The sequence below is a fragment of the Monodelphis domestica genome, chromosome 2, assembly GCF_027887165.1.
Source record: "Monodelphis domestica isolate mMonDom1 chromosome 2, mMonDom1.pri, whole genome shotgun sequence".
Classification (NCBI taxonomy): domain Eukaryota; kingdom Metazoa; phylum Chordata; class Mammalia; order Didelphimorphia; family Didelphidae; genus Monodelphis; species Monodelphis domestica.
The window spans coordinates 385,578,042-385,597,137 of record NC_077228.1 but is presented as its reverse complement, the minus strand read 5'-3'; the positions used below and the strand labels follow the sequence as shown (position 1 = coordinate 385,597,137).

The 19,096-nt window shown below is 35.7% G+C and overlaps 1 protein-coding gene across 1 annotated transcript; it reads right to left on the bottom strand.

Moving 5' to 3' along the window:
- Nucleotides 1–390: 390 nt before the first annotated feature.
- LOC100030101 (nephrocan-like) lies at nucleotides 391–11,498 on the bottom strand. Its single transcript, XM_001379661.2, has 3 exons — nucleotides 11,310–11,498; nucleotides 5,243–6,144; nucleotides 391–2,122 (listed from the first exon to the last, which is right to left on the bottom strand). Exons 1-3 carry the CDS (start codon nucleotides 11,496–11,498, stop codon nucleotides 1,675–1,677), a joined length of 1,539 nt encoding a protein of 512 aa, XP_001379698.1. The 3' UTR covers nucleotides 391–1,674.
- Nucleotides 11,499–19,096: the final 7,598 nt, after the last annotated feature.

Genomic DNA, 19,096 nt, shown 5'->3' with positions numbered 1-19,096 from the left:
TGGAGTTTTTCTTGGATCACAGACATTTTTTAGTCTCTTTGAAGAGGAATTCAAGAGTAACAATTGGAGAGAGAAAGAGCAGTGGTGGATACAGGAACAGCAGCAATATATAGTATAAAGAGGATACTTTTTGGACACTAACTTGATGTCTATGGTGACTAAAGCCTTTTTCTTTCCCTGGCTGCCAGTTCTACTTTACTTATTCAGAAAATCCAGCAAGGAGTGAAAATGTTCTACTGGACAATTGTGTTGTGAATTGATATTTTTGCTAGTGTGGTAAAGGGAGGGGGACCCTATATAATTGATAACTGCCCTCCCATGGTAGCAATCAATAGATTACCTGGGGGGGGGGGTTGGAGAATTTTATTTACAATTTACATTTTTAAGCTCTGTAGATCTGTGGATAAAGGAAACCATAATGGATTGGGCTCTCTATACCACACAAAAAATTTTACTAGCTGACCTCATCACCACTGTGAAGAAAGATCTCTTTGAACCTTTAGAGAATATTGTTCCCTGAACTAGCCCCAGTGAAGGAAGAGGGGTAAAAATTGCTCCTCATCTGAAAATTAACTTCACAGTGATTCTTCTGGGTATCAGTAACAAACAAATGTCCTGTCAATACTAGTTGGGTACATGAACTTGCATGCCTTTAGCCAATTCTATTAAGAATTATGGCATAGGTACAAGGGTGTCAAGCTGGAGCCTTGCTTATATGGACTGGTGAGAGCCAATTGTTAAATTCGAATTTGAGCATTTATGCCTTGGAAAATGGCACCAATACTTCAAATCAGGGCTTGGTTTACTATTGTTTAGACTTAATAAAGTGACAGAAAAATATTAATAAATCAGATTAAACTTAAAAGTGTGTCATAGGTATATTTTTCTCCTAGAGAGTGCTGTTTGCTAAACATTTGACAGCATACTCCTCCCTTAATTACATTGACTTCCTTTTGCTTATTTTTTCTTATTTATTCTAATTCAAAGCACAAAGTTTAACTGGTAGAATGTTATAATGTCTTCATGAATAGGAATGCCACCTTCATAGACTCATAGGATCATAGATTCAGACATAGATAGACCTTAAAGATCCTCATTCAAATCACCTTCTTTGTCCAGATTTGCAGTAGAAATCCAGGGACCTGGGTGTCAGCCCTGACTCAGCCCCTTGCTAACTGTATGATTATGAGCAAAATCGCTTAAACTCTTTGGATGTCAGTTTTCTCATCAATAAATATAAGAGTTTTGACGTGGATAAATTTTAAAGATTTCTTGTTCTAAATCTATTATCCTATGATCCCAAAGTGATTGCAACAGAAATTGATAGAAAGCACCGTGTAATAAGAACTCTGATGTTTGGAATCAAGTTAGCATTTGGTATTTTTCCCCAAAATCCAATTTGAAGAGTTGCTATATCATATTAAAAGATAAGAAACCCTATGTTAAGATTCTTTTCCTTCACAATCTTTGACTTCTCAATCCAGCTTCTAATAATTCCTTTTCTGTTCTTTAAGAAAAGAACAAAAATTATCCCTTTAAAACAAAAATCCTCACAGAACAAAATGTTTGATGGGATGTATGTGATGCTGCCATTTCTATGTTATGGTAATCTTTGCTAGTAAAATGCTGTGATTAGAACATTAAAAGTTTTTGTTCAAACCATCTTGGTCTTACTTAATCTAGTTCATAATCATAATAGTCATCATCCATGTTCATTATGATGCTAGAGTGGTCCTCGGGTTTAAGTTTCTTTCTGATCTCTTTGCTTTTCTCAGTCAGATAGGAATTACCCTCACAGTGTCTCATGATATTCTTTGATGACATCCAGCTTTCTCCTTGTCTTTCTGCTGGAGCTGCACACTGCCCTCCTCTCACATCCATTCCCTTGGCCATCAGGACCTTCCTAGCCCTGAGAAGATTACAGGTACAGTTCCAAGGATTTCCATCCAGGTAGAGGTATCTCAGCCGTGGTAAACTTTCCAGAACTTTGAGATCTAATGCAGATATCTTATTGTTTCGAAGATTCAGAACCTGTAGCTGCTTCAAATTCTTTAATTCCTGCTCACCAATATCCTGTATGGCATTTCCTTTTAGATCTAGTCTGGCTAAAGTATCTGGAAGCCTGGACAGAGAATAGAACAAGGTAAGAATGAAAGTTAGGAAAATTTTAATAATTGTCCACATGGGAAAGTATTTGTCCCCTGAGTATGTATAGGAGAAGGGAAGCAGAGATGGGGATTGGTGAGCATGAACAATTCTCTTAGCTGATGTAGTCCCTATGTAGAAGAGGATGGGGAGCCTGCTTCCAGAAAGGCATGATGACATGTAAAGGACATACTGTACCCCACTCTCCAATAAACTCTCCCCTAAGTTTAAAAAATTTGACACATTGTCCATTGCCCTAATCCAGAAAATTCTCTTGAGGTCCTAAGTAGGCATAAAATCCAATATATCATTATGTCTTTTGGAAACATGGTTCCAAGCCTCTTCTCTGCCTTCATCAAATACACTATGTATGTTGACCAACCTCTCTATACACTTGTAACTGTGTTTCCCTTGAAAAAGAAAAAAAAAAGGATAAAAAAATTGTATGCTTAAAGTCAGCTATGAATTCCTCATTCAGTCTCCTATGTTCCATCAAAGTTAATCATGTCAATCCCTTTGACCTTGTTCACAGGCTTCATTTTCTATTTGTCTGATGATTCCTTTTTTTGCAATTCCCTTACATTTCTTTTTAAATTGACATTCTAAAATGTAAACTGTTATCCAAATAAAAATTAGTGATGACCGAATTACTTCCTTAAAATGGCAAATTATAGCTCCTTTTATTAAGGCAAAATATATTCATTTACTTGATAATAATAACCTTTTCTTGCTGACTTATATTGATTAGGATTCTCCACTCAGGTTTTTTTTCCTATTGTGCTCATACCTGTCTAATAAGTTGCAAAACCATTAACTACAGTTAATTTTTTTCATATGCAATGCAGTTGAAGATATTTTATCTTGAAATCCCTAACCTTAACCCTGCATATTCATATACTAATTTCACAATATATTAATACATCATAGATAAAGTGGTGGGGAAGGCCACTCCTTTCAGTGCATTCAGAACATTGGAATGGACCAAAACTTATGTGGGGACATGGACTAGAGTGGTACAAAATTGACATTCATGGGTGGTTTGTGATCCTTGTCCTTAGAAGGAGCATCCACATTGGTGAGACCATGAATACCTTTAAGTATTTGAGTAGTAAAGTATTTGTTTGTCTGAGAGAGAGAGAGAGAGAGAGAGAGAGAAAGAGAAAGAGAGAGACAGACAGACAGAGACAGAGAGAGAAATAGAGAGAGACAGAGAGAGAGACATGTTCCAAATAACTGCCTAGAATACCAAGCAGAAGTTATTGTTTTTCTTTGGATTGGTGTGGGGGTGATTAGAGGTCAAAGGGTAAGAAGGGGATGGCCTGCTTCTACCCAGAATTCTTGTCCTTGTTAGAGCCATGGGTCACCAGTTGGCTCTGGCACTTTCTTCCCTGACCTGTAAAGGCACTTGTATGGGGTGCTGTAAACTTTCCACTTTGTCTAATTTGCTGTGGCTTGATTAAAATTTTTATTCGTATATATTGATAAATAAGCCAGTTCTGCCCCCTAAGTTAGCCAATAAAACCCAGCTCTGCCCTGGTCCTTCCACCAAAGCATAGATATTCCATTGTTATTGGTACCACGCTTGGACTAAATTAGGTATGGTGAGCTGCATGTATTCTTCTCACTTGAGTTATGAAGAATAAACTTTTGCTTTCATACCTTCCTATATATAGTATGTATATAGATTCTAATCTGAACTCCTATTAAACATCTTGAACCTAAAATTTTCTTATAATATTCCTGAGAGATGAATAAATGTTTATTGTCATTATCATCACTTGTCTTACCTATGAAGATTTGTAGAGGAAGGGAAATTCGTATTATCTTTCTTACACATTCTTCTCCTCTTCCCAGTTTTCCTAGTTCTATTGAAGGCATCACTATCCTCCCATCCTCTCATCCAGTGTCATCTTCCATTCTTTACTTTCATTTACACACATATAAAATATATTGCCAAATCTTATCATTTTCTGTTTTGTTTCTTTGTTTCTCTATCACTTAGCAGAGTCCCTAGCAAGTAGAAGATTCTGAAAAATGCTTGTTGACTTGTCTTGACTTTCTACCCTTGTAATATCTCTTATATAAATCCCTTACCAATCTATTCACAAAGTCACAAATCTAGTTCAGGTCCTCATCACTTCTCACCTGGACTATTACAATGCCCTTCTAACTTGTCTCCCTTTAACAAGTATCTCTCCATTCCAATATGTCCTCTAATTAACTTCCAAGATGGTTTTTCTAAAATATAGGTCTGATCATGACATTGCCTGGAAATAAATTGAGGGCACAAATTCCCCCCTCCCCCACCTCCTCACCCCACCTTATCAATGGCCATTGGCTGATAGGGAGAAAATTTATTTGAGGGTCACTGAAGCAAAAAACAGATTGAGTTTTTTGTCATAAAAAATAGAAAATATTCTATTTGCCTTTTTTTAATTAAGAGTAACATAACTTACTTTAGTTGAATTATTACTTTATAATACAAAGTATGTTTTTCTTTATTTTGAGCAATTAAAGGAAGAGGATTAAAGAGAAAAGGGAAGAGAAGAATTTAAGGCAAAGGTAAAGAGATGGAGAAAGAAACTGACATAAGACAGAGGGAAAAAAGACAGGCAGAAAGGCAAAGAAAAGTTTGCACATAAATGTGCACTCAGGGAATAACTTACAAGGGACATACACATTGATAACATAGAGACCAATAAAGACTCTGCCAAGCAGAGATTTTTCATATAAATAGCACCACCATCTTTTAACCTTTAAAATACTAAAAGTTGCTAAGGACTTTTAAAAATGTGTTTTATTTTTACTTTTACACCTCTCTCTCTCTCCTTATATATGTTGTATTTTTAAACAGCATAAACAGAACCATTATCTTTTAGTAGTTTTCCTATGGCTTGGATAAAATAAAGTTTAAAGTTTTATTTGATCTGAAGGTTTCCCCACTTCAATGAATAAATGACTCTCTACTTCTAGCTTCCCCTAGGACATCAGAGAGTTATTTAGAATTGTTCTTCTTAACTCTTGGTCTACAAAATATCTATAGAAGTACCAAATCTCTGAAAATTATTAAGAATGACAAGATGCACTGGTCACTTGCCTGAGAGGTATTGACAGCAGGAGGTTCTGTTCCAGGGCCAGGTTAGAAAGTTGAACACATCTCTGAAGGGCTCCCACCTCAAATAAGCTGACCATGTTGTTGTCTAAAAACAAATGTTTCAGGTCTCTCAGGTCCTGGAAGTCTTGAAGTGTTACTCTCTGAATCAGATTGTTACTACAGTCAAGTTTCTGTAGTTTTGTTGGCAATCTGATGGGCAAAGTCTGAAGTTGATTCTGAGATATCTCAAGAGTTGTTAAATTAGGAAGAAATTGGGCTCCCTCAATAGAAGAAAGTGAATTGGCAGAAAGGAAAAGATGAGAAAGGTTCTCCAGATGTTTCATCTCCTGAAATCTTACTACTTGGAGCTGGTTCCTCTCCAGCTTTAAAGACAGCAAAGACTTTGGTAGCTCATTAGGGACTTTAGTCAGTGAATTGCCACTTAAACTAAGAAACTGTAATGATTGAAGAGATGCAAAGAAGTTTCCTGGTAGGAAATGTAGCTTATTATTCTCTATACTCAGATGTTTTAAATGAGGAAGTTTAAATGGACCAGTCAGAGATTCCATATTGTTGCCATCCAACACCAAATTTTGCAGATTAATAAGGGAGGAAAGTGTGCTGAAGGAGAGAGTAGAGACCATGTTGTTTTGTAGCTCAAGTACTTGTAACTTTTTCAAGCCTTCAAAATCTGATTCATGCAAAACATTTATTGAATTATCATTGAGTTTCAGCACTTCAAGGCTGTTTGGGAGGGCTGTGGGGATTCGTCTTAGTTTATTTTTCCAGAGTTCCAAAGTCTTCAATGTATTCAAAGTTTTGAAGGTGTCATTTTCAACAGACTCCGTGCCACTGGCCAATAGAATAAATTCTTCCAGGGCCAGTGTTTTGGTGATATTAGATAACTGTGGGGGATAGGAAGGTGAAATCCAAAATCAATATTATGTTTAAAAAAATACTGCACAATATGTACAAACAAAACCAAGAATATTTCATAGTTTTTTCTATTATCTATTTTACCTATATCTTCCTTGAGCAATTTTTAAAAGATAAATTAGAAACTATCAACAAACTTATTAAGTGATTTGAATCACTAAGAGAAAGAAAAATATAAAGTAAAATAATTCTGAGGCTTCTTCTCACATGTACAAAAATTGACAAAGAGGACAAAAATGGAAAACAACCAGTACCAGAGGAGCTTCAAGAAGGTAGGAATATTTACATGCTCTTGAAGGAGTTATGACCTGGACCAGTTTGGAACCGTATTAGAAAAATTACTGAAATTGTTTAAACTAGATCCTTTGACCTAGTGGTTCCACTAACAGAAGATTTTTTTAAAAGACCCTATGTGAAACAAAATATCTACAGCATCATTTTGTGTGTGTGTGTGTGTGTGTGTGTGTGTGTGTGTGTGTGTGTGTGTAAAATGCATATCTTGGATAAGCTTTAAAAAAGGTGATACTGACAAAATCTACCTATTTGGTGGATACTGCTATTAACACACCACTAATATGCTGAATGTAGAAACATTGCTATAACTGAGGACATGACCAAAATTGTTACCTCTGAAAAATGAGAAATTTTGACTAGATGACCTCTAAGGATCCTTTTAATCCCAGATCTGTTATGGCTATGTGCACACAAAGCTGAGATAGAAGCATTTATGCACTCTAGGCAAGTTTAGGTTATTACAAATAGGCGTGCGTGTGCACATACACGCACACACACATGAAAATTTCAAAACTAATTTTACTTATCCTAAAAAAATACCTCTGTGACATGGAGAACAGAATTTTCTGCTGTTAAAAATTCATATATTTAAAAAAATACCAAGGAATTTTGCTAATTGCATTTCTTTCCACAGTATGCCCTTGGCAGCTATCTTCTAGAACTATTTATTTTCCTGAATCTGTTTATATGGCACAAAGATTTTTCAAACATATTCTATATCAGAAATCAAACTCTCTTTTTTAGGGTTTTTGAGTAAGTTTCTATTTTAAAAGGATTAATGAAGAAACAACAAGACTACTTGGGCGATCTTCTATTCATAGACCAAGCAAATTGTTCAATATGTACATTGTCATGTCATGGCAGGTTCTAAGATTCTAATGCCGCAAATACCTCATCATATGCTCTTTGACCAAAAAGCTCTGAGAGCACCTCACATCCCTATCCTCACACTTGGGAATCCCCTTGAATGTCAGGCTTCTGGAATAAAAAGCCTGGATCAAAAAGAAGGTTAGAGGGGTGGCTAGGTAGCACAGTGGATACAGCACCAGTCCTGTAGTCTGAAGGACCTGAGTTCAAATTGTCCTTAGATACATCCTAGCTATGTGAGCCTGCGCAAATAATTCAATCCTCATTGCCTATCTCTGCCATTTTTCTGCCTTAGAATCGATTCTTGGTAAGACAGAAGGTAAGAGTTTTCTAAAAAGAAGGCAAGAAAATAGAGTTATGGTGAGTTATTTATGACACTGGAAACTTTGAACTGGATGAGAACTTAGAGATCCTCTAATCAACCCTCTTTATTTTACAGATGAGAAAATTCAGGTCCAGAGAAGTAAATACTTGCTTGTGTTCCCATTGCTAGATACCCCCATAACTAGGACTTGGACACAGATCATTTTGCCTTCTCTCTGTCTCTGTGTCTCTGTCTCTGCCTCTGCCTCTGTCTCTGACTCTGTCTCTGTCTCTGTCTCTCTCTTTCTCCTTTCTCCCCCTTCTCTTTCCCTCCTCTTTTCCCTCTCCCACTCTCTCTCCCCTTATTCCTTCTTTCCCCCTCTCTCACCCTCTCTCTTCTATTCCTTTTCTCCTCCTCCTCCTCCTCTTTCTCCTCCTCTTCTTCCTTCTCCTCCTCCTCCTCCTCCTCTAGTACAGGTACCCCCTCTCTTCTATAGACAGCCTAGCATTCCTTCCCCCCAGCTCCTGGAGGGCTCACCAGCCACAGATACAGTCAAATCAGTTCAGACATCAACTGGTTTTAGCCCTGCTTCAATTCATAATTTATAAGCACAAAAGATCCACCTTGGTCACAGTCTCTGCATATGCCACCAATAAATATATCTTTCTCAAAGAGGAAAAGCAATGTTGTTTTAACTCACTTCCCCCTTTAATGGCTATTGTCTGCTTATCTATAACTATTAATATGAATGATATTTGATTACATAGTATGGTGTTCATCAAATTGGAAATAAAGGATTGGGAAAGATCTACTGAAATCACCTGAATCACTCCTTCTTTGTCCTTATCTCCAGGTAGGCTTTGCCTAAACTAAGATTGTCCCAAAGAACTTTCAATTTTGTCTTTCTGGACTATTTTTTTTCTTTCTTCCTGACTCCCAGATAGCAAATCTAGTTAGGTTTATATAGATCTAGTTCTCAACCAAAAGTCATACTTGCAAATCTCTTAGTGTATGAGTGCATTGTTATACCTTTTGCAGTAGCATTAAATAAGTAGTTATCTCCAGTGACATAAAACAACACCTTATTCTTTGATTCAAATTTTACTCTAAGTTGTTTAAAATAAAACAACTTTTACTACTACATACTTCTAGCCAATTGTGCCCATCAGGATGCTAATCAGTTAGTCTAAACCTATTTCATTGATAAACACCAAAAAGAAGGCTACAGAGAATATTTCTTACATATGATTCACTTTATATTTAGGTTGAAGGTATATTTAATGAGATGCAAAAGTCCCATTTCATTTAACAATCAAGAATCTGCTTCTGTAGTTCAAACCAATTATTCGCCGTATTCAGCAAAGAGCAGTAAATATAGTCATTCAATATCAAAGTGGCAATATCACATAGCTTATTGTTTTCCATTCCTTCTACAAAGTAATCTTCCATCAGCTTGAGAGTTCTAGGCTATTTTATCCAAAGATAAAACTAATAACTATCCAAATATAGTTAATTTGGATTAAAATCTTAGGGAAAGCACTCTTATTGGTTGGTGAACTTTTAGAAATGACTCATTAAGTAATTAATTTTATTGTCAGGTATTATTTACTTTTATTGTTTACAAAACAGTTTCATCTTATTTCATTAACGTTTACTTGACACTCTCACAATTGAATATTACATATTTTCAAAGTAACAATTTAAGCATCCTATTTCTTTAAATTTCATCTTTCTCAAACATATAGATCTTCTACATAAGCCAGATTTCCTACATGCAATTTAATATTCTTCAAGAAAAGGCAAATCAGCAGATAAACACAAGTCAATTCTAATTTTTAGTCTTGACATGAATCCAATTTCCTAGTTAACAAAGAAACAAAGATCCAGCCTAAAGATCCAGCATATTTTCCCTCTTTGCAAGAGATCCCACAAAAATATTATTTAGGATTTCTACCTTTGAATTCATAAGAGGAGAAAACACAGGTGATCAATAAAGTTTAGTTGGAGTCATAGGATTTTAGAGCTAGAAGGAATAGAAGAAACTGCTTAGTTCCCAAAGCTTAATTTTATTAATAAGAAAATGGAAGCTGAGAGAAGGGGAGATGATATTTAATACTTCCTTGAAGTCACACAGATAGTTAATGATGTACTAAAACTGGTTTACAGGCCAATGCTTTTTTCAACTATTTCTTTTTTTCCCCCCTCCTGTGGTTTCACTGATATTGGGAACTTCCAGGGAGAAAATTCACTAGATTTGTCCAACCTGGTTAGAATTTTGCAACTTATAGTTTTAGAAAGTTGCCTAGAAAAAATGAGAGGTTAAGTAAGACTTGCTCACTTATCATATAGTGTATCTGAGGCAGGACTTTGAACCCACTATTTTATAACTCTAAGATCACCTCTTCTATTCACATCACACTACTTTTACATGCAGATAATGCCTTTTCCATTATGTTAGAAAAAAATACAAATCTTTGATTGCATAAAAAATTAACAAATATCCAGCATGGTTTTTAATATCTACTGCATCCTTGAAATGAGACCATAAATAGGAATATTTAAAGTCTTAAGAGCTTTGATCAGTGAATCAATTGTTATTCCAGAGAACTACAAAGAATGCTATCCATCTCATGGCAGAGATATGATGAACTAAAATGCAGAATGAGAAACACCTTTTAGGATTTGGCCAACATGGGAATTTATTTTGCTTGACTACACTTACATCACACAAGGTCTTCTCCTTGCACGCTCTCTCTCTCTCTCTCTCTCTCTCTCTCTCTCTCTCTCTCTCTCTCTCTCTCTCTCTCTCTCTCTCCTCCTTCTTCCTCCTCCTCCTCCTCCTCCTCCTCCTCCTCCTTCTCCTCTTCCTCCTCTTCCTTTTTCTCCTCTGCATTTCTTCCCTCCCTCTTTCCTTTTTTCCTTCCCTTCCCTCTACTTCCCCCTCCACCTTCTTCTCCCTGTCTTCTCCTTTTCCTTCTCCCTTCTCTCTCTGTAAGTGGATGAAAGTGAAGGAGAAAAAATAAATAATTGAAAAAAAATAATTTATTTCAGAGAATAAAATAGAGAACATTCATCATTAGAACCTGGGGTTTTCTGGGTTAAATGCATAAACTATAGACCCTTGAACAATTTTCTAGGAGAATATTAATATTTTACCTGTGATAGATATTAATTATCTTAATACAGTATTATTATCCTAATACCTTTATAAAGATAAGAAATATCTTATTTGATGTGTAAGTCATATATCATTCTAATGGTTATATAACTAGGATCTTTTAACATAAAGTGATAATACTAGCACATATATTTTATAACAAATGAAGTTGTTTCAAAAATCACAATCACCTGTAGAGTAGTTTGATTTTTCTCCTTAGTACCATCATAAAAGCTCACTTGTATCTAATAAAACAAAGAACTCAGGAGCTTATGTATTAATACTATTTTTCTCAAAATGCTCTTAAATAAAGATGGAAACAAAAATGGTCATCATCTTTTTTTTTCCTCAAATCCCAAAGGAAAGATTCATTTTACTAATGCAGAATGGGTTGGAAGTTGGCAAAATTGCCCTGACTTAAAAATCATACCTGTTTAAACAATGTCATTTTAAATCTGTTTTCTTCCCTCAAAATAAAAAGAAGTATTCTGAGTAGGTAATGATATCCTTACCTTGAGGTTTTTTATTTTACTGTGGCTGATGTAAATTCTCTTGATTGTGGAAGGCATTCGTGAAGGTATTTCTATGAGTCTATAGCACTGGACTGATTGCTTGGAATCACAGCTGCATCTTCTAGGGCAGTTAGGATGGAAACCATCACCAAAGGAAAGCAGGACAAGAAAGGTACAAAGAAAATACATCTTCCAAATATGTGTTCTTAGTTTTCAGCTGGTGCCAACTCCAGAAGGTATTTAAGTGTTGTCTCTCTTTTTATATGATGAAATCAGATAAAAAAGATCTTATGAACATGAGCTCTGTCAGGGTAAGACTACAGGAAAGAAAAAAGGGAGGGGACTCTTAACTTGCCTGGGTTAAAATGTTAGCAACCATTACAAAAGGTGAAAAGCTTAAACAATGATAAGCAATTCCAATATCTGTAGGAGAGCAAAACCTTATGTTATTTATTGCTGAAAGGGCTAATCTATAAACACCTCTATTATCTGCAGTTTCCTTATTTTGTTAAATGTGACACTAAGGAATTAGTGAGAAAAGACAAAGAACCATTTTATTGTAGGCTATAAAAACCCTTGTATTTTCTGTGACCCTATATTAAAACCATTTTTGAGGGGAGGGGAGAGGAAAAGAAGAGACATCTGGAGGGTTTGGAGGTTGTTGTTTTCCTCTTACAACAGTAAGGGAAGAGCAATAGTTGTTTTCTTCTCACTACTAAACTTCAGAGTTACTTAGAGCCACAAATGTGTTTATCTTCCCTTTCTGAGAATCAGTGTTGATATAACAGAAAACTTAAGAGGACTGGGTTGGAATTCTGGTTTTACTATTTACTACCTATTGACCTGAACTCACTTCTTTGTCCTCAGATTCCTCATCTGTAAAGTGAAGAGGTTGGATTAGATGACCTCTGGGGTCTCTTATAGTTCAATAGCCTATGATCTCCTCCCTCATTACCACTCAGCTCATAACTATTCTATCTTGAAATATTTGTTACCAAAACTATTGGTATTGGTATTGCTTTTGATTATTGAATTGGAAATATATGAAATATCATATAACTAATTTCCTATTTGTAGTAGAAGATATAAATCCTTTCATTTATCTATTTAACATAAAGGAGAATTTCCAATTTCTTAATTTAATCTTTTTTAGCTGTGAAAGCTGACTGCAGAGAAGTTCCTCCCGACCTAGAAATGTTCTTTGTTGTGCTTTTTATTTTTTTGCTACAGCATTTCCTGCTGACAAATTTTAAATAATTTTAAATACTGACTAGGTATTTTAAATTAACCAAATGCTTGTGAATAATTTATATAGCAGAGCTACATATGCTCATTGAAGGTGTTTGTCAAAGTAATGTAAAATGCCCTGTGCAGAGTCTATATGAAAAGACTCTATACTCTTCAAACTTTCCTATTCATAGATGACATTTTACTAAATGCAAGAAGCCCTGGAACACCACGTTTCCTCAATGAAATTTACCATAATATGACAGAAAGAGGAGAATGGAGGATGGAAAAACATATTACCCAGGATATGACATGTGATTGAATGAGAAAGCCATCAAATTAGTGTCAATGTGTAAAATATGTAGATATGCTGGCTGTTGTCCTTCATACTTAAAGAGGATCAAAGTGACATCATTAGAGTCACAGGTGAGAGTTGAATGCCAGGTGGACACCAAAGGAGGAAGCAACCCTGAAAAGGGCTCTCCAAGTTCTCATACCAGAGGTGCTGGTCTTCCCCATGTAAAGAAGAAAGATTTGGTTCTCGCACCTGCCCAGTTTGGTGGATGCAATCATTGGTTATAGTCCTAAATGAGAAGGTGTTGATGTGGTGGCATGGTTTTGATATTCAGTGATTCTTCTGTGGAATGTAAATGTGAATGCCTCTCTCTACTTAGGCTGGGACAACAATATTGACTTGGCTAAAAGTTGGCTACACTCTCGGCACTTTAAGTGGCTAAGCCCTGGAAATAGCAAGTAGTTCAACACTGGAAACAATTAGATAGAGCTAGCAGATGAGGAAGAACCCAGCTTTTCATTTCCTCTGGATAAGAAGGGGAATTTTCTTTTTTTTCCCCGTCTTCTCTGGAATTGAGCATGGTATCTAGAATTAGGATTACTTGGAGAGAATGAATACTCTATTCAAGTTAAAGACTTGATTCAAGTGAATTGAGGATATACTTGAAGGAACAGAGACATTCACTCCAGAAAGACATAGATAGAAAGAGACATTGTAATTGTGACACTGGGGAATGACAATCTCTCAGTGCCCTAGACAACTTTTTTTTTAACCCTTGTCTTCTGACTTAGAATCTAAGCAATTGGAATTTACCTGCCGAAGATACAGGTAGGAGGTGTCTAAGGTCAAATTTGAACATAGGAACTCCTACCCCCAGGCCTGGCTCTCTATCCAATGAGTCTCCTAGCTGCTCTAAGGCTATATGTTACAGAGGAGTTTCCGATCTTTGTTGGTGAAGAAAATGGTCATGAAATTATAGGTCTGTATGATAGATATAAGATATGTAGATGTAGATGCAGATTTAGATGTAGACATAGACAAAAATAGATGTAGTTATTAGCCAGGAATTGAAATGCACAATGAACTAAGCCCAAAATTGAGCAAGAAGGAATTAAATGTGATTGCACTTGAAAAGTTACACAGTACTTTCAATAAATGGAAACTTCCCACTGGCTTAAAACTCATGTCATTAGTACCAGTTCTTTTCAGGTTATATGATTATAAAACATGGAACTGCATCATCTTAGGAGAATCAAAATTACAAGAAAGATAATGTTTAATAGAAATGCACACACATGAAAAATAAAATAAAAAAGAAATACACATGATGGCTATATGTATATAAGAAGGCTTCATCATTTTATCAATAATGAGTCATATGTAAGAAGTGACATAAATGATATCATCAAAGACATAGAAAAGGAAACCAAAAAGATAATGAGACAACAATTTGTCAATAGTCAATAAACATTTATTAGGTACCTACTAGGTAACAGGCACTATACTAAGAAAGAAAGATAAAAGATAATTCCTGCCCTTGAGGAGCAAAAATCTTATGGAAAAGATAATATGCAAACACTTATGTACAGAGGGGTAATGTATAGAATAAATAAGAAAAAATAAGCAAAAGGAAGTCAATGTAATTAAGAAAGATTGGAACAGAAAGTGGGTGTAGTGTAGAGTAGAAAGCGGGTATAGAGGTTCTTTTCCTTTTCCCCTGATCACTTTAGGAAATAAACCCAATAGTGGTATTGTTGGGTCAAAAGGTATACACAGCTTTATAACTTATTTGGGCATAATTCCATAATGTTCTCCAAAATGGTTGGATCAAATCACAGTTCTACTAATAATGGCCCCATTTTTTCCATATCCCCTCCAACATTTGTCATTTTGTGCTTTTATCATTTTAGCAAAGTTGATAGATATGATATATCTCAGAGTTGTTTTGATTTGTACTTCTTCAAACAATAATATAGAAAATTTTTCACATAGTTATAGTTTTGATTTCTTCATCCCCAAACTCTCTGTTGATATCTTTTGACCATTTATCAATTGGATAATTTGGGAATGGCTCAATGTTCTTATATGTGTGACAAAGTTTTCTTGATATATTTTTTACATGAGACTTTATCTGAGAAATTGTCTGTACATTTTCCCCCCAACTTACTACTTTCCTTCTAAGTTTGACTCCATTGGTTTTATTTGTATAAAACCTTTAAAATTTAATATATTAAAATTATTCATTTTATATCTTATTATACTTTCTATCTTTATTTATTCATAAACTCTTTTCCTATCTATAAATTTGATAGATATTTCTCTGATTAGGTCATGTATCCATACTGATATTATCTTGATAAAGCAAAAGGCTATTCTAATCTTTTACAAGTGTTTGTCAGGGAAAAGGGAAAGAACCTATAATTTCTAAAATATTTCTAGCAGCTCTCTTTGAGGTGGCAAAGAACTGGAAACTGAAGGGATGCCCATCAATTGGGGAATGGCTAAACAAGTTGTGACATATGGTTGCGATGGAATGCTATCATGTCATAAGAAATAATAAACAGGTTCATTAAAAAAAAAACATGGAAAGACCTATGTAAAGTTATGAAGAGTGAAATGAGTGGAACCAAGAAAACATTATATTCAATAGAAATATTGTTTGAAGAATGACTTGTGTATATCCACTTCCAAAGAAAGAACTGAAAAATAGAAATAAATTATATATATATATACAGATATCTTTTTGTCAAATTATGCCTTTTTCTAATAAGGGGAGGAATGAAGGAAGGAAGCTACCTGGGTATCTCAATGCAACAAATAAATAAATTTAAATTTCAAAAAATTGAAAAGAAAGTACAATTTAAGCTAGGATTTGAAGGAAGTCAATGAAGCCAGGACACAGAAGAGGAAGAAGAGAAATCCAAGCATGGAGGCCTGACAATACAAATACCTGGAACTTAGAGATAGTGTCTTGTTTGAGGGACAACAAAGAAACCAGTGTTGCTGGATATAAGAGTATATAGGTGGCAGTGGGAGAAGTTGAAAAAAGACTGAACAGGTAGAGAGGGATTGGATTAGGAAGAACTTTAAAATACCAGAGGATTTTCTATTTGATCCTTTAGGTGCTAAGGAGAAACTGAGTATATTGAGTAGAGGTGAGCTTTAGGAAGATCAGCTTGAGAGTAGAGTGGAGGAAGGACTGCAGTGAGAAGAGTCTTGGGGCAGACAGAACAACATGGAGATTATTAATCCAGTCACAGGGAGCTAAGAGCCTTTATCAGAATGATGGCACTTTCAGAGGAGAGAAGGAAGCACAATTGAGAGATTTGCAATGGTGATATTAATAAGCTTTGGCCAGAGACTAGATATGGAAAATAGGAAATGTCAAGGATGGCCCCCAAGAACATAATGGCTTACTGTTGTTCAGTTGTCTGATTCCTTGTGACCCCATTTGGGGTTTTCTTGGCAAAGATACTGGAATGGCTTGGTATTTCTCCAGATCATTTTACAGGAGAGAATACTGAAGCAAACCAGAGTTAAGTGACTTTCCCAGGGTCACACAGCTAGTAAATGTCTGAGGCTGGCTTTGAAATCAGGAAGAAAAGTCTCCCTAACTCCAAACCCCACACTCTATTCACCATGCCATCAAGAAGCCTAGAATGGTGATGCCCTTGACAACAATTGGCAGATTTAATTAGCTATGGAAAGTGGAATTTATCAAGGTATTGTATAATTGGCACAAAACAATCCCCAGAAGATTCTGTGCCATACTCTTCCACTAATACATACAGAGTTCAGGGAAAAGTGGGCTCAGATTTAGAGATCACATAAGACACAGTGCCTGGTTATTTGTAGTCCTTTTCTCCCCAGAAGTTCAAGGTAACGAAGTGGTACAGTAGTTAGAACAGTGGACCTGGGTCAGAAAACCTGAGTTCAAATCTACCTTTCATACGTTTACTAGCTATGTGATCCTGGACATGTCATTTATCCTCTGTCTGACTCAGTTTCCTTGACTATAAAATAAGGATCAAAATAGCAACTATCTCACAGGGTTGTTGTAAGGATCAAATAAAATAGAAATTTGTAAAGTGCTTGATACAGTGCCTGGCATAGAGCTGGCACTAAATAAATGCTTGTTCCCTCTTCTTACTCTCTCTCTTTGCTTAGTTCACATCCCATGGAGCAAAAAGGTCAGTCAGACTTCAAAAGATAATGGAGCCAGAAGGGCCTGGCATGCGGTTGTTATTGGGGTCACAAAGGATAGGACATGACTGGACAACAACAAAGCTATCACCCCTCCATTGTCCTTTCCTTCTCTATCAAATTTCCACAAAACTATTTCCCAGAATCTATTAGCTGCCACTACTAACTCACCATTTCCTCATCTCTCACATTTCCACAATCTGACTTAGGTTCAGAATACATTTTACAAAGTCATTGACTAATTACTAAATTCAAAAGCTTCTTTCTAGACTTCATTCTCATTGGGCTTTATTTCACTTTTTCTTAACCACTCCCTTTCATAATATTCTTGTCTAGGTTTCACAGGCACTCCTCTCCTGGTTCTCCTTCTACCCCTCTGCTTATCCCTGCTGGGTCCTTTGTACTGGTTCCTTTTTCTTCTTCTCCATCCCAAGAGCAGAAATATATAAATTTTCTGTCTTTGGCCTTCTCTTTTCTCTCTAAACTATCACTTTTGTCTTATCCTCCTAGACTTCAATTATTACCTCTGACTCCTAAATCTTTATCTCAACTTTGACTTTTCCCATGAATGCCAGACCTGTATTTCCATAAGTGCCTGATGGACACTTCCACCTTGATGTTTTGGCGATTTTTCTAACTCAATATATCTAAGACGCAAATAATTTCCCCCTCAAAATCTGTCCCCTCCTACTGATTTCCCTATTTCTTTTGATCATTCTCCTATTAGCCAGACTAGAAACATCTGAGTTATCTTTTACTCCTTCCTCCCCATAACAGCTCACATCTAGTCTGTTGCATCTACCTCCACAATATTTCTTGTAATTTACTATCGCCACCTCAGTCTAGCTTCTCAGGAATTCATTCTTAGTCCATTGTATAGCTTCCTAATTAAAATCTTCACTTTTAGTCTCTCCCTTCTAAATAATGTTTAACTCTTTCCCCAGAGGAATCTACAATTTGTGGTGAGAAATAATGAGCAACTTAATTAAAAAAAAACAAAAACATGGAAAGACCCACATCAAATTATGAAGAGTAAAGTGAGTACATACCAAAGGAGAATTTTATACAGCAACAGAAATAGTTTGAAGAATAACTATGAATGCCAACTTCCAGAGAAAGAACTGATAAATAGAAACATATAAGACATAGTTAAATGTGTGTGTATATAAGTATATAGTCAAAGGATATATTCTTTAGTGCAGGGAGGGGAGAGAAGAAGGGCCATACCTGGGGACTTTAATTTAACAAACAAATACAATTCAAAAATGGGGGTGGGGGGGAAGTAATCTTCTAACGTACAGATGTCTTTTACTTACCTGAATACAGACCTTCTGTGGCTCCCTTTTACCTACCAAATACAATATATTCAACTCAATATCTACAACTTAGTATTTAAGATCCTCCATAGCATGAGTTAAAATTCCACATTTCCAGACTTTTTTTCACACTATTTCATTCATTCTGCTTTCCAGACAAACTAGTTGCTCACTGTTTTCCCATCTTTTATCTTCTTTTAATAACAAACATTTATACTCATTGTCCCTCATGCATGGGATAGATTCTCCCTATACTCTCTTATGCTGGCAGAAATGTTGGTGATATATATACATACATATATTTTTAAAATATAAAAATTTATTATAAGAAAAAAGCCTCTGGGCGTGGTCTCTTACAGGGGTCTGACAATGTAATACATGCAAGAGAATGCTTGTATTGGAGGACTTGGCACTCTTCCCATAAAATCTAACTTTCTACCTTGACTTGGAGAAACTTGACTTTTTGACTTTATTTACCTAAATTGTCTATATGGAGTCTGTGGGTTTTTATTTCACAAGGTCTATAAGTTAAAGAAACTTCAAGAAATGAACTTAGAAGTAGGGTTTGAAAGCTAACATTTTACAAGACCCTGAAATTCTGCTCCAGCAGACCTTGTGAAATAGAAACCTACAGACTCCATATAGAGGCTGAGACCTGGTTTATATAACAAAATGAATATTTCTGTACAAGGTTGATGACATCACAAGACATAACATCATATAGAGCTTATTTAGAAAGTTACCCA